Here is a 24,271-nt window from a genome sequence, read left to right as displayed (position 1 = left end):
TGACTTTCAACACTCAAACCTGAGCCAGTAGGTTCCCAAGACTTAGTCCTTGATCACATAATATACCTGCAACGCTTGGTGACAAGATCTGCAGACAAACGGTCATGCACAAAAATCTGCTTGAGATTAAAAAATAGTATTCATTTTCAAATGGTGGTGCTTAGCAGGACCTGATCAACAACAGGGAAAGCTGGCACAAACGCGTTAGTTTCAAGTTTTATTTTTCATGTTGGTGAAACACACAGCCTCTTCTCAAGAAGCAGCATCTGTAGAGCTGTTACAAACACATTTTGTACTCTAATACACCACAGATTTGGAAAAAGAACAAATAAAGCACAGGTTTCACACTGCACTTGGGCATACTGAGTCTTAAGTTACAGATAGTTTAGAAATCTTCTGGTTTTACATATACATTGCATTGGCCATCACTCAGCCTCCATGCACAATTTATTTTTCTTACAGTCAACACTGGTTTTGGAAACTTTCTTGCTGTAAATGGTATCTTTTCCACTTTAAATCACTTAAATGATATTTACATAACTGTGCAAATTGCTTTGAAAGATAGAAACAAACACTAACACATAATATACAGACAGCTTTTTCTATAGTTAAACATTTACTAAAAGGCAGTTAACATTCCTATCACACTTTAATTACCTAAAATAGGAGAATAAGTTATATAAAATAGACCATCTTATTTTCAGACACTTCCATTTCTGCAGATTTGGTCTTTGCAGCAACATTGCAATCAAAGATTAAGATTCCACTCCTAAGATTCAGAGAAGCCCCTTTCAATTTAATGGCAGCTTAACATGTTTAGTACAAGTTACTTTTGTCCCAGATTTTCCACACTTGGCACAGGAAAAAGAGAAAAAAGCTGGGGGAGTGTGAAGACAGTCTTGCACATCTATTTTTTTTTTTTTTGGCAGTATGAAGAGTATGCTTTAAGAATCTAATGCATAAATTTTAAATTTTCCTTTAAGGGCCTGTTAGAGTCACAAGCACAGTTTAAATAAAGTCTGCAAGTTCTTTCACAGAAGCACACAAGGCTCCCAATTTTTCTTCTTACACATCATCTTCTCAGATACATACAATTGTTCACACACACACAAAAGTAAACTCCTTGGGACCATTCAACAAAACTGATTTCAGAATAGGAAGCAGCAGGAAATGCTTGAAGAAAATTACTTAGTGTTCCCAGTGCTCCTACATGTGTGTGTTTTTCTCCTACTTGTGATAAAGACTCCCCATAAAAAGGGCATGGTCACCTTCATGAACAAATCCAGAAGGCAGAAGTTGAGTAAACTGGAGTGAGTTGCTCCAATGGTGAAAAAAGAAGAGTTACAGGAAAGTGTTCAAAACTGTCTTTCATGTATACCTGTAACCATTCTCAGAGAAAAGCAACTCACTTCCTAAAATTTCGTTTAGACTATTTTATAGGTGAGCAAAAACTTCTATACACATCATTAATAAGAAAGGGAAATTACCTGTCGGATAGTAAAGAACTACAGGTGTAGTCTCAAATAGCTTTAAAATCCAAGGTTACTATTACATAATACAAAGAGACAAAACTGTTTTTTGAACACCCATTAAATTGAATAACGTGACTTTTACAACAGCCCTGCCTGCAAATTATGGTGTAGTTGGGTGCACCCATCACAATGCTATTGAGTGCTATCCACCCCAAGAAAAGTAAGTATTAGCCCTCTAAAAGTTTACCCTCATCACAATTATGTCTGACACACTAATGTCAGACATCACATATATGTCAGACATATGGTTGATATTTTTGAAGACATCCAATGGCAGAAACTGAACCAACACTTAACACCGTGCTTTTGGTCTACTGTTTATTGAACTTTGGGCATCACGTATCACACACAAATCCCTGCTGGATTCCAAGTGATCTCACCCTAGTGCAGATCTTGATTAGGTTCTTCTGAAGAAAGAGACCACAGGTGCGACTTCTAGTGTTGTCAACCTTTAAGCATAAAATAGTCAAACAAATTTAAGACGCTACAGAAGCTTGCAAAACACATGACAACTTGAAACCAAATAAAAATACAGAAGATGCATTAAAATTTGGTTACTTTCGATTCTGAGCTAGTTTGAAAAATGCCGTTTGTAAGAGATAGCTCTTCTATGCTTTGAAAATATGAAAGAATGAAATGTTTTTGTAGACTAGCGTATTGATTAGTAAATAAACACCTAGAACACTCATGAACTCAAACATATCATTGAAACATTCCACCTAAGATTTTGTTAAACATTGTCTTCAGAGCTTTATATTCAATGCACATTATCTGCTACCTTCAGTTTCTTTTTTGGTTATGGCATGCTTCAGAAACACCACTAAGAAAGGTTGCCCACTCCTTCCATTCCCAAGATGTACATTACAAACACTATGCACACATTTATTTCCAAAGAATTCAGGTCAATGAAGTTCTTAAAGTGAAGACGTGTGTGTACTTTTAAGCTTGCAAGATAGCTTCAAACTAGTTGACTTAGTATTTTCCACACCCACACGGATACTGCTTGCAAAGAATAAGGTATTAAAATAATATTCCACAGTGGAGTAAAAACATGTTGAAAATAAACTGAATACTCCCCCTAGTGCTTATACTAGTGAAAAATCCTGCCTGGTACACAGTCTGCCTTATATGGTGTTAAACAGGAAATAAATAGCCAGATGAATGATCGTATATTTAACTCAGAAAACAATCACAAACATATTACTGGAACCAAAAAGTGTCAGCTGTTGAAATCCAGCATTTAAAATTTTGTACCACTCTCCCTACTCCAGTGCTTCTGGGGCTTTGGTTTCTTTTAAACTGTGCTTTTAGTAAAAATTTCTCTCAAATTTTTCCCATCAACTGAAGGCAGGGCCCTGAGAAAGCTCCTACCAGGTAAGAAATGAAGTCCAAAGATGTTTCAAGATGATAGGTACAATTATGCTTTTTCTCCTGTATTGTACCCAGAAGCTGCCAAGTTAACATTAGCATTCCCACATCACAATTGCAATGAAGCGCTGGTAAATCTGGTACCTTTGGATATGCTCAACATCACAAATAAGTCAGATATTTAAGACAACCTATGTCTGTAGCTAGCATAGTCCACCAGAATATTCATCCTCTTCCTCATCAGCATGAGAGCCCACTGCAGCCGGTCCTCTTGCTTTGTCTTGTGCAGCATTTGGCGATTTCTTCTTGATTCCACCTCCTGGGACCACCAAGGTAAGACCAAGCTTGGCATACTGACAATAACAAGGCAAGTTTAATTTCTGTACTATCACAGAAGTAAAATCTTGTTAAATTACACTGCACAGAATCGACTGACGCTCACAATAAACAAGTAGGTAACATTCTGTACAGAAAACAGATTGATGCTGCTTTCAGAGTGTATTTTTCCAGCTTAGAAAAATGAACTGATGTTAGGCTTATTCTATCTCAAACACTCCGAGAATGGGATGCGAGATCTGTATTGATACTGCTTATTATAGAATAATTTGGCCACATCCTACAGCTTCTGTGGTTCAAGCTTTACGATAAAAAAGTAATTTTTCAGTATGCAGCTCTGTTTACATTATCTAGCAATAGTTAATGTAAAAAGTCTTACAAGTGTTTTTCAGTAAGACTAGTACCTTAATTTTTACTATGCAACATAGTAACAAAGTAAAATTAGTCAATACTGTTAGAAAGTTTGGCATGGATGTCTCCTTTACTTCACACCTTTCCTAGCCTTATACTTCCTACAATTTACAAGTACAATTTAAAGAAAAAAAAAAAGGGGGGGGGGGGGGGAAGCCAGACACGGACGACACACAACTCCTTTCTTAAAGTTAAGAAGTCTTTCACTAATTAGTACCTTGCTAAGGAATAAACGCTGAAAAAAAAAAAAAACCATTCACCAATGCCATCCTGTAGGCATCATACTCTGTAATGTTTATGGACACATATCAGCTATATGGTATTTCTGAAATAAAGCCTAACAGCAAACTGTTCTGGCCCCTAAGGAACCAAGCAGAAGGGAACTGAATTTTGGTCAACTCGTCAAACAAACTCAGCAAATCCATAACAAACTGCTCTTTCATCTAAGCCTTCCCACCATCTGAAAGGAACAACGATGTAGGAATTTACATTGGCAGGCAGCAAAGTAAAAGAATACATAAAGTTCACAAGCACAGGGTAGGATGACAGAGCAAGTCACAACAAATACATGGACCCTGCTATTCCTATTTTCCTCAACTAGGGAAAAAAAAAAAAAAATCTCTCAATCCAAACAAGCAGAAGGTTTATAAAAAAAATCCATAGGAACTGCCTACTTACATCATTGTCCATGTATTTGAAGAGTGGCAAATTACAGACTTCAGAAACTTGATCCTGATCTTGCTGGTCATACCCTTCTAAAAGTTGCTCTAGTGCTGCACAGTCTTCACTTCCATTAAATCCTGGTATACTGAAGGAAATTAAGAGTTCATTTAAGGCATTTCAGCAATCTACTTGACACTCAGCTATTCTATCTTTAAATGCTGCTGATTAATAGCAGAAGAGCAAGCAGCTTTTAAGAATCTGATGGATTGCTTATTCCGCAAAACTGTTATAACCACTGTGACTTCTCCAGGTACATGGATCATATCCATAAAATTAAACTTTCAGCAATATTAGTTTGCGTGCTGAGAATAAGACCACAATCACAGTCAAGACAAAAAGAGAATATTAGAATTTTTCAGTTTTTCCTGACTAGTCAATAAACTCTTCCTCCACTTTACATACAGAAAAATTCTGTAATGAGTTTCTATACATAAAATACAAATTGAAGACTTGGAAAATATGAGCAAGATGTTTAAAGACTGATCTTGAAAAATTCTTTCTAAAAATAAAGTACAATTTAACTCATACATGTTCAAGTCATTTCACTAAAAACACAGTTTATGTAAAAATACGTTGTTTCAATATTTTGTTACTGAAGTTCTAATGAAAGCTGAAACGGAGAGTTGCTGGGAAAGCCTGTGGAACCAGGGTTAAACACTAGTCCAGATTTTGACACCAGAATTTTCTCCTGGATGTGTAAAGAATGCCTTCTTTATTTCAATGTATTCAACTGGACTACTTTCTGCTTCCTAAATCATCTTTCAGTTCAATCCACTATTAAAAAAAAAAAAAGTAGAAATCTTGCTTTTCTTCTTCCAATGTATGATGAGGGCAAGATCTCCTAGATCAACATAACCAGAAACGTAGTAATTCACATGCTGCAAACTTTTCTTTAACAAAGACATTTAGATTAATCTTTCCCTCAATCTAATCACCATACCAGATAGTTTAATTGATTCTACTGGGATGCTGCTATTGTGTATTTTGAGACTGCATTCCATATTTCCATCCTCAAACTGTAATAAAATATGGTAATGACAAGTTATAATTTCAACTTTTTAAGGGTCTCCACACATGATACGGCAAAAAGATTCTGAAAAAATTAAAATTCAGTTAGCAACATCCAGAAATACCCACTTTTAATCTTAAACATTTGTTTACAATAGCTAATCCATCTCTGTTCCATTTGAAAAAAAAGACACAGGCCAAAGGACATCAGTAAGACAAGAATCCCAGCCATAACAGTATTCTGCTCAGCTTTTAACAAGGGAAAAAAATGGGAAGAACTTCTAATTTCCATCTCATTTCACCTGTTGCACATAACTACTTCTTTATGACTAACTTTTTATTTTAGGTTCATTAAGAAGAATCACCATGGTAATTACAGCTAAATCTGTTAAGAGTGAAACAAATTCCTGACAGCCATATACCAGGGAATGCTATTATTGTACTGTAACTCAACAGAAGTACAGGCTTAAAATTTCTTGACAGACAGTGTTTCCATTGCCCTTTCATAAGAATAGATCTACATTAATGAAACATTCAGTTTAAAATTATAGGACATGAAGTAGACTTACCTATAGCTTTCCCTCACACATCTTTCTGCGGCAACATAATCATTTCTGTGAAGATGAACTAAGACTTGAGCAATAGTTTTCTAAACAAAAACAAAAAACCCAACCTGATGATTCTTTAGAAATTAACAGTAAAATATGAGAAAGATATTGGACTGATAATATTTAGCGTGAAAAAGGTCATTACAATCCACAGTGATTCTAAGATACTGACGCAAGAGAGTCAGAACAACACAGTGAAAAAGTAGTAAGCCATATCCTCAGCTGGTATGAAATAAATTATCTCCTATAACATTGTAATGAACTGTTGCACCAAGTAACAGTTTTTGTGGTTTGTTATTTTTGATGTATTTGTTGTTTTTGACAGCTCCTGTAGATAACAGAATCTTATCTTCAATATTATAGTAGTGAAAAAAGCACATTTAGAGGTTGGGGAAACATGCACTACCACAAATTTTCACCATTTAGCAATAAATGTATCCCTGAATCACGAGGCACGGATTGTCAGTCAGATGTCAGCTGTCAATAGTTACCCAGAAAAGCTTGAAATGCACTATCAGAAATTGTCTCTTAGAATTTACCTTATAGCATGTTGGGTAATTTTCAATTTCCTTATAAATACTTTTTTCCTTTTGAAGAGACAATGCAGCCTCATCTAATCTAAAAAAAAAGAAAAAACAGTTAGGAGTATCAGTGCTAGGAATACAGCATAATGAACCTGAGGCTCATTACAAAGTGTTTAACTAATGCACCAGCAAGTCTACTGGAATAAAAAGCAACACAACTAAAAATCAGCAGTAGATCTTACTAAGAGAGTAGATAAAGAAATATATACTCAGCAATTCCTCCTGTATACATGCAGGCTAAGAACATCTCTGGTATTCATTCAGAGAAACCTCATTTTTCATAACGTTGTACAAGATGAATGCCTTGTTACATACCCTAATAGATTTCTGTATGTCATGAGGTTACTATAAGCTATCAGTAAGTCTGATATCCATGAACTATCAATATTAAGTCATAGTAACTGCTATTGAGTTTGAATAGTCTTTTCATCATCATATTAAACTTCTAGAAATTAGCAATAGTACGTGAGCTATAAAGCGGCAGAGCAACCAAGTCTTTCAGATGTTCTGAAGCTATGTTGACTTGCTTTCACAGAAATACTTTCAAGTTACTTTGTAAATTTCCTTTTCTGACTACAATTCTGCACTGAAATAGTGTCTTAAAAGTAGAGTTAGAAACCCAGACAATTTCTTAAACTACATGTTTCAGTGAAGCTAGTCTAAGCTGAACTGCAGGTCAAGTTTGGTGCTAGCAATTAACAATTAAAATAAATTCCCGCTGAGGCTCCAAGATACACTCTTCTTAAAGAAGTCCAGAATCAGACTGCTGCGAACAGATTTCTTTCCTCAGGTTAGTCACCTAATTTCTCTGTTTTATATTCCACAGCTATAAAAGACTTTCAAGTACTTTCTACATACTAGTGCTGGAAGAAAGAAAAAAAATTCCTGAAGTAGTTTAAGAATTAATGAAAACTGGTGTATGTGCTTTCTAGCTATTCAATAAACACAAAGGAAATACAGCCTTACAGCCCACATTCTCCCATCCCAGAACACAAAACAGGTGGTTCCTGGATGAACATGGCATATCCCACAGAAACTGAATTTCAGTTTGAAGTGCGTCTCAAGGAATTAAGTAATAGTATATAAACCCAACAACAGCAAGAATAAAAATGAAAATCACTACTAAAGATCCAATTACTTTTTAAAAAAAAAAGGCATAAAGCTATACCTGCGTCCTCTGACTAGAAGTCTTGATGCCTTCCCTAGCATTTCTAATGCTTGCCGTAAACGTTCTTCATTCTAGAGAAGAACAAAAAGAATTCATGCATTTGTATTTCATTTGCATAGAATTAAGACCACTAGACCTTAATCTAAGTATGTCATCTGTAACTTAGAACAACTGTTAATTATTATATCAGCAGTTCACACACTCAAGGGAAACATGAAGAGTATTGGTGCACCCAAGTCCCACAGCCAGCTCCCATATGGATCTACAGAGCAAAGTAACGTCAATGCAAACTTGCCAATCTGGAAACACGTGACAACTGACGATAGAGAAGTACGCGAAAGGCAGTAGCAAAAAGGCAAATCATCTGCTCACGAAATGGGTAGAGCACCAAGCAAACTCTTCTCTTCTGTGCCTTCAGGGATTTCAAACTATTTTAGGCTCCAGGACTCAACAGCAGCCATGTTCCCTATCCTCTGGGCTGCCCAACAAGAGGCAGAAAACTTGACAATGTACAAAATTCAGATTCAGTCAAGTCCCAAACTGAGAAAAAGGCAAAGCAAACTGACTCTTAACTTTTATAATCTCCTCCTCTACAGCGTAAGAAGCCTTCAGCTTCATTACTCAGCCACTGATGTGAAAGGAAGGAAAAATAATTTAGAACCTAATCTTATGCTTTTTCTTAATGTTATAGCTTTTTCTTAACTTTATAGCTGACCCCAATTCATTCATCTCTGTATACTTTCTGGGACTGGAAAGTTCTTTGCTGGTGGAAAAAGAAAAAAAAAAAAAAAAAACAACCCACCCAAAAAAACCCCACTTACTTCAAACACTGACGCTGCTTGCTGATAGAGCTGCACAGCCTTCTCTGGGCTTACATTTTCTATTAACCTGTAATAAACATAAATCATTTCTCTTCAGATGAAATGAAAATATTTTTTACCTAAAAGCATCAAAAAGACAAGAAAGAAAACCAAAGACATACCCATGCCCTGCATGCATTCTAGCCACCAATACCACAGACTTACTTTCCAGCCCGTTCCAGTGCAATAGCTGCTGTATCTGGTGTCCCATTCTCCAGGTACATCATACTGGCTTTCTCAATCAGCTGAACTGCTTCAGGGAGTCTCTGCATCTCCTGCAAAGCAATAGTCGCATGGATGTTGCTGTCAGCAATTCTGCTTACATACAACAAAACAAATCAAAGCAAACTGTAATACCTTATTTATTAAGATTCTAATTTTTGTTTACAAACTTGTAGTGCTAGTGAAAGTTGATCACCAGCTCCATAAAATTCACTTGTAAGTACCAAACTCTCACGTAAGGCATGAATTTGTGGTAGTTTAGAGCAGAAGCAGCACCACTCTTCCGTAAGCCTCTGACATGAGGTCCTCACCTTTTCTTCTACAAAAGGAAAACCATTTCCCCCCCCGCCCCAATTACAAATGTTGCTTCCCTAACCTACCGAGGGTATTGGTGGGGACTAAGAGTCAACAGAAAAAAACCACTTCAATATGCAATTCGCTTACATATATTTGTAAAATGGTCCAGTGCACAATATTCTTCACTATAAAATATAACTTTTTAATAAAATCTAGTAAATGAAAATACCTTTAGCATCATGCCAGCTTGTTCATAAGCTCTGCAGAGAAAAAATATACAATTTAGTTAGATATGGTGTATTACAGCAAGCTGTAGTTATGCAGCAAAAGTTAACATGCATCAGCTATCACTTCATTGTTCATATTTAATGCTTTGAAGATGTTTCAAGTGTTTTATTAACTAAGACAGTGCACGTGTAACATTATCTTCCATGAATGAAGTACTTCAACCATACTCCCCACTAAAAATCTATTCTCATGATCTGACTCACAGGCAATATTTGGATTATTTGTCATTATCTGCTTGCTCTGAAGTACTCTTTAATTAAAAATTTCTTTATAAGCTCAACAGTGTAGAATTTCAAAATAACAAAAAGTTCATCTAAGAAAAAATATTTGATATCAAAAGGTGCTGAAGAATGTCAGAATCATCATTTCTTCAGGTGGCCATTGCAGGTTTTCAGACTTTCCTAGCCTGCACTTCCATTAAACTGATTTTGAAGCAGCGAAATCACTTGAACCATACCATTTACTACAGTGAGATCAAAACGATAGTTCATGCTTGTACCATGTGTTAGAAAATCTGTTTCAGATTACTCAGTGCTTCTGTACTTACTTGGCAGCATGGAAGAGACTGGAAGTAACATTGTCAAAGTCAAGGACAAAAGCCACAAAAATGTAATGCAGAAAAACTACTAGTGTACAAAATCTTATACAAGTACTAGTTTCAAAGCAAGGAATCTCATAAAGGCAAATTCAACCTACTACGTTTGTAGACAAGGTGTCAAAAATAAATGCTTCTAAGGACAGAATAAATGCAACATACCAAAGTATAACTGCATGTAAAGTTGCAAAAAGCACATTTATTTAAAGTATGTTCCTGGTTACTAGATACTATTACAAGTGCTGTAATAATGTCAGAGCTGCATTTAGTTTATACTATCCATTTGTAGGTATTTTAAAATACAATAATTTCTGAGGCAGTACCTAGACACCTCAGGCACTGGTCAGCATCTTATTACTCCAGATGTTACTGGAAACAACACAGATTTTCTAACCGAAAGAGTTCTTCAGTTTTCCCACCCAGAGCACACAGGAATAGTCTTTTAAAAGATAATTTTGTTAGATTGACAAAATGTGCAAATATATTAAATACATCTTCTACCAACCCCCATTACCCCATTCTAAGAAGCAACTAGTCAGCTTCTTGGAAAATAGAATAACAATCAATGAAAAGATACGCTTTATTGTTTTCATGTGCCTCAGCTTCCCGTAAACAGGCTTCCCTTGCCTGGTCAAACTGCTTGGCATTCTTAAAAGCAACAGCTGCAAGAAATCAAATAAAGTTCTTATTTACAGCTTGCCATTTTCCTTTTTTCACCACTTCTGCTCAAGAATTTAGCCACCTAAAGATGCAAACAGACTTTAAGTGAATGGTTACAGTTTACCAAGCTCTTCCAAAAAATCCCATGGCAGTCCTCTTTGCTTCATTAGTCACTTAGTTACCATTAAAAACATTTAATGTCAACAACACTTCCATACCATCACTGTACCACACATTGTGCATAATGTGTTTAGCTAGATTTTGGAACTCACTCATTCTGTATTTTAATTACAGAACTGCAGGAATGCGTATGTATATAGTTTTAATCATTAGACGCTAATCAAAATCAGTATGGCAGGAATAGAAGTGTGCCATCAACAAAGCATACCTATAACAACTTCCTCAACACAATCATTTCAGGGCACAAATATGTATTTTTATCTCCATTAGACTGATAGGATATTAAAGTAGGATTTAAAATAAATTTCAATTTATAAATGCTCCAGTTGCTCTTCCAAGTTTGTATTTTTTTATTCAAGCTTAAATGAATGAGTAGGAATGCCTAGAGTAAGAAGCCAAAAAACTACGATAAATTACTATTATTAAAAAGAAAAAAAATTGTTTAAGAGCAAAAAGGAATCAACTACTAAGAATTTTATATTCAGTGTGACACTTACTGTGGGAAAAAAAGGAGGAAACAGATCTTACTATGCCTAAAAAAATCCTGGCAGCATCTCTCTACCTTACTGAGACAGTCTTATCAGGACATAGTTCACAAGATGATGAAAAAGCAAAGTTTTAAAACCAGCTCCAATATTTGTTGTTTTGTAGGTAAAGTCATAGGATTTGGGGGTGGACAAGTGAAAGAAGGAAAGCTTTATTTTTATCACACGTAGTAATATACAAAGTAGAAGTTGTAAGCTTGAAAAAAAATAAAATTGTTTTGACAACTGTTCTAGATCTCCAACTACAATCTGAAATTTATTTTACAGTACTACTACAAGTATTTTTTTTGTTGTTTCATCTTACTTTGTCTTCACAACAGTTTTACTTACACAGCAATGTACGGAAAAATATATAAAATGTTATCAGAGATTAAGCTTAAAGAATACTTTGAAACCATAAAGTATATGGCCATATTTACAGCCATACATACCTGCCTTCCCATATTCGGTAGCTGCACTGTCATAATCTGGTTTCCACTTTAAGAATCCAGTTTTCAGACTAAAATGCAAGAAGAAAGACTTATTAACAATTAGTAAAGATTTTATGTTTTACCTTCAAAGCACTTCAGATACATTTAAAACTTTAGACTACCTCTGAAAAGGAGCAATTACCTATATGCCAATACTATAGTGGCATCACTACTGTAAAAATAAATGCTGGCATTGTTAGGAATTGCATAAAGCACTGCAATGATCTCCCATAGTCATATGCCTTGCCCTAACATGTTTCTGCTGTCCCCAGAGAGTCTTCACAAGTCCAGCTTCTCAACAGTAAGAAGTCAACAGAAGAAAACATACTTCCACCTACACCAACATATCTCAAGATTTCTAATACCACACCTGACAATATTTTTTGTCACACATCACAAAGTTTTCAGTGTTCCTCTACAGTAATTTTTTGCTGCTGAGAATTATCAAAGACTCTCCATTGCATATACAAATGAAAGAATTTACTTACCAACACAAAGACAAAGCCTCATATGTCACTTATATGTCTACAATAGATCATGACACTAAATGGCACCGCACACAGACATATATATAGGGAAAAATATACATTGCAAAATGAGGTGAGTCATCAGGCAATGTTGATTTCACTATTATGACTTCCTCACTTCTAAAACAAATATAAAAATTACCATAACTTTAGAGTCCACTTCCATATTTGTTGTAGGCAGACACTTCAGATGCAATACATGCTTAGTTTGGAAAAACAGTCGTATATAGACTCTATGTTGGCTTTGTTGTCTTACCTGGACGAAAACCACAGTATGTAACTCTAAAGCAAGCCTTTATATTGTGTTATTTTTATCACAGGCAAAGTCTCAAATGCATCGAGCTGAAATACACAATGCTTTAATCTGCACACAATTTGAGATTTAGGTGCCTTTTATTTCAAATGCTTTCAGGGTAAGCTTAAAATGAATTCCACTGAAAGGCACTTTTGGTCAAGTAATTTAAATAAGATACTCTGGTACAGATTTTTTTTATTCTGAGGAGGTCTCTCCTCTATCACAGTTTATACTTTTGATCCATGATTTCCAGATGGCCCATCACTATTCTTACTAAAATTATAGCATCTTTGGATTAGTCAGCTCTATTACATCTATAATGTAGTCTGTGAAATTGAGACTTATAAGCAAAATGGCTACATTCAGTGTTAAAATACACTCTAAAAGACTATCATACATAGATGTTAAGCCCTCTAAGCCAAATGTCAGCACAGGTCTTTGAGACCATCTAAAAAGAAACAATCACACATTTCTCGTAGGCAAGAAGCAAACACACACACACCATCTCATCAAGGTTAAGCTCTTTTATTCACCACAATCCCCATAACTCTTTTCTCCCACTAACTTTAGCAGAAGAGCAGAAGTGACTCCCCTTGCTTTCCAGTTAGGGTCAGAGCAATAAAGGCTACCTGGCCCTTAAGGAAACTGCTCAGGCTCCAGGCCACTGAGCCGTACAGCCTCACCGACAGGACCACTTTATTCGACCAGTTTGGGGAAGAAGGATGCCCTTTAGCACCGGCTCCCTGTAGGGAGGGACCCCTGAGGCAGAAGAGGAGCCAAGCAGTCATGTCCTCCCACTCCCTCCGCGCCGGCCTCCCCCAGCCCCGCACCTCCCTCCCTCCCCGCGGTCACGTCGCCTGGCATACGCGGTCCCCCTCTCAGCCCCCCTGTGAGGCCACCACCTCCCCACAGGCTGCCCGTGTCCCACCACTCCGCGCAAGGCATCACGGGAGCTGTAGTTCCCCCGAGGCCTCCACTCCCCGCACGGGCGCCGGCGAGAACTACAACTCCCAAGAACGCACCCCCCCGCCGCGGCCCAGGGGTGCGGAGGGGGTGCCGAGCTGCCGCGCTAAGCCGGCGGACAGCAGCCCAGGGGCTCAGAAGCCGCGGGAGAGGGCGGACGCGGCGGCAAGCAGCGCGCTCCGCGGAGCCCCGCTCGAGCAGGAGGCGATACGACGCCTCCATGGGTCAGGAGAGCCGGGTGGGCCTGACAGCCCGCCCGCTGAGCTGGCAGCCGCCGCACCCGCTCGCCAGCCTCCCCCACCCTCCGACCTCCCTCCCCTCCGCTCCGCTCACTATTTTTCCGCCTTAGCGATGTGCTCGAGCGCCTCGTTAATCTTCTGCGCCGCCATCTCGCCAGCGCGGCGGGCCGGCCCGTGGGCGCTCACCGGCACTCCTCCGCCTCCCTGCGCTTCCGCTACGGAACGCCGCAGGGCTCACGGGGCGTCGAGGGGAGGGGCTCGGCCCTCCGCCTCCTCACCGCGCCTGCGCGGCGGCGGGGGCGGGGCGTTGCCCTCGCTGCGGCCGTATGCGGTCGCCGGCGCGTCGAGGCGGCGCCGAGTGGCGCAGCTCTTGGGATGGCGGGCCCGGTGGCCAAGTGGGCCGCAGCGCAGCGGCCCAGGTTTTTGATGGGCGAAGCTGTCTCGCTCCGTCCCCGGCAGCCCTGTGCGTGGTGTCGCCTGGCAGAGGTTGTGCAGGTGAATGGTTGCCCACACTGTGGGGCTGTGGGGAGCTGGAAGGTACCTCCCTTTCAGGAGCCCCCAGCCCCGTCCTCTCCAAGGTCAACAGGAGCTTTTTAGAAAACCGGAACAAGCGCGGGCCCGCATTTCCAAGGGTTTTCAAGTGGAGGCCGGTTTTTGATAGAAATGCACAACTCGTGGGCCAAAGGCTGAAAAGCACTGCTTGTCCTGCTCTGAAAGAAGCTTCCAGAGGCCTTTTTGCTGAGGCATACTCTTCTCGCTCATTTGGTATTTGTAAAAACAAGAGGCTGTCTCCAGTCAGGCTGGCACAGAAATCTAAAGCAGAAGGCGTGAGTGGTGGTTGAGCACGCCAGAGTTGCTAACACAGGTTATGCAATTGTGCAAGATACCCAAAACTCAGTAACTGAATTGAAAATGCCAAAGTTTGTGTTACTGCCCATACACCCAGTTTGCTTGAGGCCTTATTTTTGTTAATCTGAATATCCTTGATGAACAGAAGATCAGTGATTGAGCCCAGGAAGGTGTTTATTCTCCAAACTTGGACATTGTTATTGTCTTCCAGTAATCTGAATAAGAAAAGCATTTGTCAACACAGGTGAGAGAAAGCAAAGTGAGAAGCTGGTTAAACTTGCAAAACTCCTACCAGATTACAGGAGTCATTGAAAGTCCATACTGTTTACAGGAATCAGAGCTTTGCAATTGTTTCTACCTCAAATGGTGAAAAGAAGCAATATTTATGTGATTTGTTTTATTCTAGGTAGGCATCAGACTCACAGGTCTGAATTGCTCTCCCTTCCTTTTCCTTTTCCCACATTCCCTTGATGACATGGAAACTTAATTTTCTAATTTTGGTTCTTGCTCTGCACTTGAGAGGCTATCATCTATTGCAGATGGTGGAAAATCCCCACTAAATCTTACATGCTATTATTCTGTGTCCTAGAACAAAGTTAGGAAGAAAGGTTGTAGATGTAGAGGGGTTTTCTTCTTCTGCTTTCAAAAGCAGATGAGTGGTCACAGGACTACTGGGAGAAGATAGCTAATCTTGCGTAAGACATACACAAAAAGGTTTCTGGCAAGCGCTCACTGGTAGCAGGTAAAAAATAGAGGAAGCTATAATCGGAGAGATTCCTGTGTCACCACGTCTATCTTTTCTTTCCCTTGCTGTGGCAGCCAGGATAGATCTGGCCATATAACTAAGAGCTTGCTGCAGTGCCTTTCAAATAAACTTGTGTTACCTGGGAAAATGAAATCATAGAGCTGCGGCATTAAAGGATAGAATAATCTCAGAGTGTTCTTCTGAAGCACCCAGTTAATGACTTACTGTTTGTGTGGCTTTTTGGGCTAGTGCTCCTGGCCTGCTGTGTTCCCTGGGTTATAAATAGCTGTTCACTTTCTAGTGAAACTACACATGTGCACTGTCTGGTTACACTTTCTACTGGAATGACCAGACGAAAGATTTCCAAGACTAGTATTAAATGAAATAGGATATTCCTGGGTAGCTTTTATTTTGTAGACATGGAACCTCCAGAGATTTTACATCTGGGAAGGATCATATTGCAGCATCTGGTGCTTGGCTGTGAATTAGAATTTGGTGTTGAAAAATGACCAGGTAAAATGTGAAAAAATTTTACAGTGATAGCAGTTGAGTGACAAACTTTTAAAAGTATAATCTTACGGTTTTGTTTACTAGGCAGATGTGAACTCTGCAAATAGCTCTACCAGTAGAAGCCATTGATCATTAGCCAGTCCTCAGCTGCCCATCACTACACTTTGCAGAGGGTTTCTGTCTCCTGTCTAAGCATTTCTTCATGTACACCATTGCAACCAAAGGCATCAGGTTATCAAAAATGAGTTGCATAAGTTGATACAGCTCATTTTGTCTGAAATGGGTTAAAAAGCACCTGTGTGAAACTTCATGGCAAGAGGATGGAGGCAGGCAGCTGGGGACAGCACCTTCCACCGTTATGGCAGGGTCCACCCACAGCCCTGCAATAAGGACAGCCTGGGCTTCCTTCAGAGAGCTGTTGGTTTTAGGAGACGATCAGTACGACCATAGCTAAATTTGTTTCCCAACTCTAACTTTTCTTTGCTGTGAATATGTCATGTTCTTGTTCAGAAAGTCAGGACTGACTGCAGTGAGTTGTATTTTAAATCGGCTGCTGAAACCTATCTGCTACTCCACTGGATCTGGAAGGTGAATTCAAGTTTTCCTAGATCTGGATTTCACAGCTCTGTCTGATACCCTTTTTTGGCAGCAGGACGTGGAAAGTTCTGCCTTGTAATTTATTAGTGTCTGAGTTAGAGTTGTAACTACAATAACAACAGCTACACCACCACACTGAGGAAATTACCTGTGAGGAAGGGAGAGGGATCTGCATATTCCTCCTCCCAGGCAGACTGCTACTAACACTAATGGTCTAATGAACAATTGGCTCAGACACATTTTGGGCCCATTGTAGACACAAAAATGTGTTCTGCAATCACTCCATCCCAGTGCCAGCACCTCAGTGCTCCAGTACATTTTCTTTTCCTGTCTTCAGCATTAAATCCATATAATTCATTTGGCTGTGAGACATTACTAGTTCCTGTCTTAATGGATACGGCAGAAAGCAAACAAATAACTCTGAGGGCAGCAAAATTAATAAAGACTGGTTTTCTGTAGATTTGTGTCTCCCCCCGATTGTCTTTAATTAAATAGCAGAAGACTACAGTGTAAGCATGCCTTTTATTAGATGTCAGAGAATAAAGAGAGAGACATTATAAATATCCCAACTGGGGGAAGGAGGTAATGTCTAATTGGCTTTCCAGATTCATTGGACATGAGAGAGGAGGAGGGTATTCTGGTGTCCAGTAAGGTGTTCTAATGTGAAACATTCATAATGCCTCCCCCACTATTTATTGAACACATAATTTACATGTTCCTTTTCCAGGTTAAGTAAGGTGGCCTGTCCGCCTAGGTAAGGCCAGTTGATTTTGTCGGTGCGTAAGATGACATGTCATGATTACCAAGTCCCTTTTAGTCCCTACCTACTATCCCTCCTCCCTCCCTTACTTCCAACAGGAACCTGTTTCACTAGATCATGACAACCCGCAAATGTAATTTATTTACAGTCAAATTAATTCTATGCAATAGTTCATGCATGACTCACAAAGATAGGTACAATATCTACAGATGTGAATAACGCCCTTCTGGAGAACAGTTGAGCTGCCTTTTCCTGTTGGGTTTTCAAGAGCCCAAGGTCAGATAAAAGCCTGAAATTGCCACCATACTGCTTGCCACGTGCTCCAATGGGGAATCTGGTGAACTCTATATTGTCAGCATTTGTCACCTCCTGGACTTGCTCCCTAAGGTGTTGATACTTCCTCACCTTCTCAGCCACTGCATCAGCAAGTGATGATAATTTGCTTTTGTATCTGATGGTTTTATCCACCACCAGTGCCTGACCACCATTAACAAATATTAGGTCAGGCTTGTAGAGCTCATTTCGGTCGTCTCGTAGGAGCGGCTCGTGAAACATTAGCCGATCCTTTTGAGCTTCCTCAGCCAGTAGATCAAGCAGTTGGTTATGTCTTTTGATCCTAGCTTCCCAAACTGCTGGGCAATACCCAATAATATGTGTGCAAGCCTCACTCTCAGCTTGGCAGTGCTGGCAGATACTGAGTTTCCTGTCTACCCCATGCTAGAAATTTCTCCATGGGATAGACGTTAGCTCTTAATTGTAAGGCAGTAATGAGCTTCCTGTGGGGAATGCCCCTATAACAGTTGTTACTAATTTTGTCTTTTTCAAAGTTGGCAATTCCACAGCCCTGACATGACAGCCTGGTCCAATTCAAAAATTCTTCCTTCCACCAGTTACTAGGTCTCGGAAAGATGACCTTTGAAGCGGAAACCTCCCATTCTGAGACAGGGCCTCACTGCAAACCACTTCTGGAATCGCCATGACTGCTTTCGGGTCCCAAATTGATGGGACTTTCTCTTCCCTTCCTCCCACAGCAATCCACAACTTTCTAAATTCATTCTCAATACCTTCTTGATGAACTATTGATTTCTTAGTGTCATCAGAAGGGTGGGCAATTCAGTGCAGCTGACAGGCCTGCACGTTTGGGATTAATCCTGTGAGTCTGATAATACCAAGGCCTCCATCACATGTGCTGGAGTAAAGAATGGTGTCACAAGTACAGGCAGGTAGACATAACCATTCCTTGACAGCAGACGAAATGTCCAAGTCAAGGGCTTGGAGGTACATAGCCTTCACATCGGTGTGGTCAGCTAGATAAATAAATCAAGGGATAGTAAATCCTTTCAAGATGTCTACATTCTGAAAAAGCTTCAATGAAGCCACTCGATTTTTCTGACGGTTCAGATTTTGATAACCCAACCCATGGGTCTATATATATAGGCCCAAATATTTCTCAGAGCTGCTTGGGTCAGTCATATTGAGCGGTATACCATTGATTGTCCAAGCAGGACATTGACTGTATAGGAGTCTTTTGTTGGCGTGATATAGAAGCCATGGCGTTTCTCCCCCTGAGTTTTGAGGCCAGTCAGTTCACAGAAGACTTTGAAAATGTTGATGTTCTTATGCATTCCATCCCAAGAATCACTCAGTAGCACCAAGTCATCTGCAAAGGCTAGTGTTGTTATCTTTTTCGCATAGTGCTGGAACCCATTGTCTTCCTCCTCCAGCTTGCATAGTAGAGGGTCAACTGATAGACTGAATAAAATTGGAGACATTGCGTCGCCTGGCTTCACCCCAGTCTGGATCCCAATGGATTCCAACTGTTCATTCTTCAGATCTATCTGGGTATTAATATTATGATAACTAATTTTAATTAGGGCAATAATATGATCATCAACAGTCTTCTGTTTTAGAGCCATTATAATATGAGAGTGGCTTATGGTGTTAAAGGCTTTAGCCAAATCAATGAAGACTACCCTGAGGAGCTGGTGTTCACTCTTAGCACATCGAATAAGTAGCTGTAGTAGTTTTAAATTTTTGGAACAACCAGGTGATCTTATAAAGCCCCTCTGCCACAAATTAATAGGACATGCCTTGGTCAGCCGGGCTGTTTAGATCCTTGAAAAGAGCCTCAAAATGGTTGAGCCAGTCGTAATGAGCTGCCAATTACTGATATTGCTCTGTCAGTCAGGCAGTGCAGATTTTTATATCTACGCTGTTAAGCATACCATGACACTGGTAGTATGACGCTGGACACCAGCCATGAAAAATTTCCATTAGTTGGACATGCTGGGTATCTATCTTAATTAGGTGCCTCAGACTCAAATGGTCTGGGCCCAGTGCTGACTTTTTACTCATTTCTCTTATGTTCTTAGAGATCTCTTTTGCTGTCATCGTGGCTTTGAATGCCAAATTGTGTGCAGAGCCAATAGTCTTGAAAGCTCCCAGGCCTTTGAATGTTCCTGGTGACTCCCATCTTGACTTGAACACAGTGTGTACCTTGTTGGGAGACTGCACCTTAGGGATTCCACATAATCTAGGATAATACTGGCTAGTTTCCCTCTATCTGTGTGGAACAGCCACTGGAAGTATAAGAATTGTCCTCGTTGCACTGCTCTCTTCTTCATCCACCTTTTCGGTGGACCCAAAGGGCATGCTTCCTGGTGCTTTTGCATTAGGCTGTCCTTTGCCATAGTGGATTTAGCAAACAGGCATGAAGAGCAGTTTTCAGAAGCATCAGCAATCGGTAATGCTGGATCTTCCTCCCCTTCGATCACCTTCCTATAAACCCCTTGGAAGAACGGGAAGTTTATCAGCCATTCCAAGATAACCTTTCTGTAATGGGATTTCAACTCACCTTCTCCATGTGACCCAACATCATCTTGATGTTCCCCTTCTTCTCATAGATGCGTTTCCAATCCAGATCTTTCACCTTTTTTCACTGGACTTTTAAGAAGTCCTCTCCGCTTGTCACTTATCTGTTCGGCCATTTAGACAGCAAGTGCTCTGCTATCAGCTTATTGATATTTTTATGCCCCTCATACTGCTTTTCAAGCTTTCAGAGTAAATTAACCTCCTCCTCTGTCCAGCACTGCCGATGTACTCCCTGTGCCATTCCTGTTTTCAGGCAGGAGGCTAAGAGCTGTTCCACATTCCTAGTAATTGGGTGGACCAGGTGATTATGTCGAGTCAGGCAAATTTTAGTTTCAAACACATGTTTGCACTCTCCACAGCTCCTGCCCTCCATCGGGGCAGATTCCACAGCCCCCTTGCACTTTGGGAAGTGGCAGGTGGTACTACTATGTTTCACATTTGTTCACTGAAACAGGATCTTTTTCCTTCCATGAGCTCTCTTTAGATTATCAATTAGTCTTAACATTTTTTCTATCTATCTGGTTCCCGCAACAAGGACATGATGGACTTTTATCTGAGACCTTCAGAACTGGAGTGCTATTGGTTGGAAGATCTCCTCTGGTAGCCAGGATAGGCATTGATGGTATTGGTGGAAGTTGGGCCACAGTCATGGAGGGCAGGGATTCCTCACCCTCCTCACTTTCCACATCAGTTGCATGTGGGCTGATGTTAGTGCCCCAAAGAATCAGAGTGGTGGTCACCTCATGCACGTCTGGTAACCTGGCCAGGTAGTCACTCCTGGTGGAAGGATGACACTGTTCCAAACCACAAAAGTCAGAGTTTATAAACTCCAGCCCAAAAGATCCATTTCCTCCTCCACCAGTCTTTTGCGGTCCCTGATATTCCTAGGACCATGTCATCCCGCAAGTCCAATAGACTTGTTTGTGTGACCACCAAGCAATCCATATCAGCCAGACCATAACATCATACACAATGCAAGGGCAAACACAAGGCAGCCCACCCTCAAACAGCTGCCTGACTTTGCCCAACTACACCCATGGGCACAGGCTCTGGACAATGATCTATAGGATCTATTGCCAAAATTTGGTTTCACCTAAAGAAAAACTATTGAGTGGTCAGTGAAGCTAGTCAATAGGGAGGAAGCAACTGTAACTCCAAACACACTGGGGCAGAGGCTATCTTAGGTACCCCAAAGGGCATCCAGCAGGACCAAGAGGAAGAGTAGCCTCTACAGCAGAGCCCAGCTAGTAACTATGGTCCCGTCTTAAGAAAGTCATAGTTAGTCCTGCAACAAATTTAGAGATTACTGTACAGTCTTCCCTCAGTGGCACCGTCAATGAGTTGTCTCCTCTGTATTTATCTTTGTATTTCATGAACCCTGCATAAAGTTTCCATTTTTTAGTCACTTTTATTTCTAGCACTGTCAAATTCTGTTGCACTTGACTAATGGCTTGAGAAGTTGAAGCAGGATATTAACCAATACATGGAGTATGATTGTATGCATTTGTTTTCTTGGGAAACAAGGGTTTTTTTGCACATACACCAGTGCAAATATATGGAAGACATATTCCTGAGTGCGTCTGATATGCTCCACCCCTGCTGTTCCCACCTGTGGTTCCCAGGATGGAATCACTGGTGATACATTGCCTTTCCTTTTTATTTCCTGTTGCCTTTTCCTGTGTGCTGATAGTTATATGCATAGTCATGTTGTGAACTGAATTGGAGAAAACAGAATCTAGATTTAGGAAAAAAAAGGAGATAAAGAGCCCTCCTGCAAAATAATATGTTTTTTCTGAAGGCTTTGTCCCACAAAGCCAGTTTGGTCAACATCTTTAAGGAGTATGGAGTCCCTTTTACCTACTTTTATGAGATAGTTTGCTGTGTATTTCTTTTGGTGTCAGTACTAGCTTCATTATCTCCCAGTCCTCATCATGCAAGGGTGTTCACACTCACCACTGCTACCCTGCATTGTTCCAGCACAAATGTTTGTGTGGTCTCTCAGTGAACAAATTCTTACTTTTTTGGCTAGGGTCTTCTTAGCTAGCTCTATTTCCTCACGCAATTTACCAAGCAGTCACACCTGCACAAAGAGGGTGTCAGGAATATATGATGGGGGAAGGAATTGCTTAAGCCAATTTAAGTACCACATGCTAAATGTGTAATCACAGCTTTACTTTAGCTTCTTTTTCTGTTGATGAGTAACTTCTTGAAGATAGACCATGTACATCATTTAAAGACGTGTCACCTTTTCTGCTTCAGCTTTCTGAGTCCAGAACCTCTGGAAACCTCTCCCCTTTCTTTCCTCTGACCTTTCTTTCTGAATTGTTCTCCACAGAAGGCTCTGACATCAGACTGTCCTGGTAGAAAGCCTGTTATTCCTCTCACTGGATCCATCCAGTGTTAATGGCTCTTGATGGCTCTTTCATTGGTTTGCAGCAGGTTCTCCACAAGATGCTCAGTGCCTCACTGAAAGTAAAATGGAGAATGAAGTTTGAAATGTAGCATTGTTCCCCAAATCAAGAGGCATTCATAATTTGACATGAGCATGTATCCTTCAATCTGTCACTGAAATAATGTTTGACATAGATCCCAGAACAGAGGCAGGAAAACAACAGTTTTCATCAGTTTTGAAAGCATAAATAGATTTTTCCACTTTTCTACAGGATTACCAAACTGAATAATGAATGGTTCTTCCAGATGCCATCTTCTACTTTATATCCATGAACAGGGAAGTAAGGAAACAAAGATCAGGGGTTTCCTCTCCAATGGGCTGATCACCAATATCCAATAAAATCAATGAGGCTGTCCAAGCTTTTGGTGACTTCTACTGATTTGCAGAGGAGTGATAACAGAGTCCTTGTTTTTGTTTTAACTTTTGTCAACATTGTTTTCCCTAGTCTGCTTCAGAAGAGCATGTGCAGCTCTTCTGGCATCCTAGCTGATTGCCTTTGAACCAGGAATGCAGTCTTGGACAGAAGCTGCTGTGCAACGTTCTGCTCTTTTGAACTATGAATGACACACATCAGTGTTTTAATGCTGGTAGAGGCACAGCTAGTGATCTCATTAGTTAAGTTCATTTTCATAGCATGCACAGTTGCTAGGTTTTGTTCCACATGGTAGCATGGAGTAATTATAATATCTGCTGAATTCCTCCAACATACAATGCTTTACTCCTCAGCATAAAATGTTTTCTGTGATTAATTGCTTTGGTCAGGTACCTGAACACCCTACCTCATAACACTGTTCATTAACAATATCAGAGCCTATTTCTCTTTGGAGAGAAGTCAGTTCTCCCATTCTGAATTGTTATTTACGTACGTTATGCTGCTGCAGTACGTGTCTGCAACAGCCTAAACCGTGTACGATTACAAAAGTCTTTTTTAATGAACTGGTTATCAAAAATTATGTGGCAGGCGTGTGGGTATGCTGCTGAAGGTCTCCCAGCGTGCCAGTCAGTTCCGTGGGCAGTCCAGCTGACTGAGAAGTGAAGCTTTATTGTTCTCAGTGTAAACATCAGAAGTAAAAAAAATAAACCTTCCAGTTCGTTTAGCACTATTAAAGCTGGTGATTCTTACTCTCAAATATAGCACTGAGATAGTTTTACAAATATTAAAGGAGAATTTGATAACAGGATTCCACTTGCTTGAATGGCCTAAAGACTCTTTAATCTCCTACAAAGACTACATCTGTAGATTAGGTGTTAGTCCCTAGATAAAGGGAGTAAAAATCTCCTTTAGAGTTCAGTCTGTGGACTGGAGAAAATCTCCTTCAAGTCACTAACGTGACTGAAACTTCCATCCTCTATAAAAACTCAATCCCCCCCTAGCCCCTCTGTATGAATGAATACTGTTAAAAGCTATAAGAAGAATTCAGTGGGCCGCTTCATCTAGATGCGCTCTCTGACATGCAGTTTGTGTTCACTGGTCATTTATGACCTTTTGAAAAATTGTTTAGAAGGGTTGGACAAGATGTTCATAATGTGCATTCCCACTAGCCCCGACTCTAGCCTGTTGTCTGCATTTAAAGCTTTTTATTAATTTCCTTCCGGAACAAAAAAAAA

General features: G+C 40.0%; 1 protein-coding gene across 1 annotated transcript; it reads right to left on the bottom strand.

Moving 5' to 3' along the window:
* Positions 1-204: 204 nt before the first annotated feature.
* On the bottom strand, positions 205-14,048 carry NAPG (NSF attachment protein gamma). The gene is made up of 12 exons (XM_050891582.1): positions 13,974-14,048; positions 11,817-11,884; positions 10,578-10,662; positions 9,953-9,970; positions 9,347-9,377; positions 8,764-8,873; positions 8,560-8,626; positions 7,739-7,809; positions 6,526-6,604; positions 5,948-6,027; positions 4,326-4,455; positions 205-3,253 (listed from the first exon to the last, which is right to left on the bottom strand). Exons 1-12 carry the CDS (start codon positions 14,027-14,029, stop codon positions 3,104-3,106), a joined length of 945 nt encoding a protein of 314 aa, XP_050747539.1. The 5' UTR covers positions 14,030-14,048; the 3' UTR covers positions 205-3,103.
* Positions 14,049-24,271: the final 10,223 nt, after the last annotated feature.

Source organism: Gymnogyps californianus, chromosome 2, assembly GCF_018139145.2.
Source record: "Gymnogyps californianus isolate 813 chromosome 2, ASM1813914v2, whole genome shotgun sequence".
NCBI lineage: Eukaryota > Metazoa > Chordata > Aves > Accipitriformes > Cathartidae > Gymnogyps > Gymnogyps californianus.
This window is presented reverse-complemented; position numbering and strand designations above follow the sequence as displayed.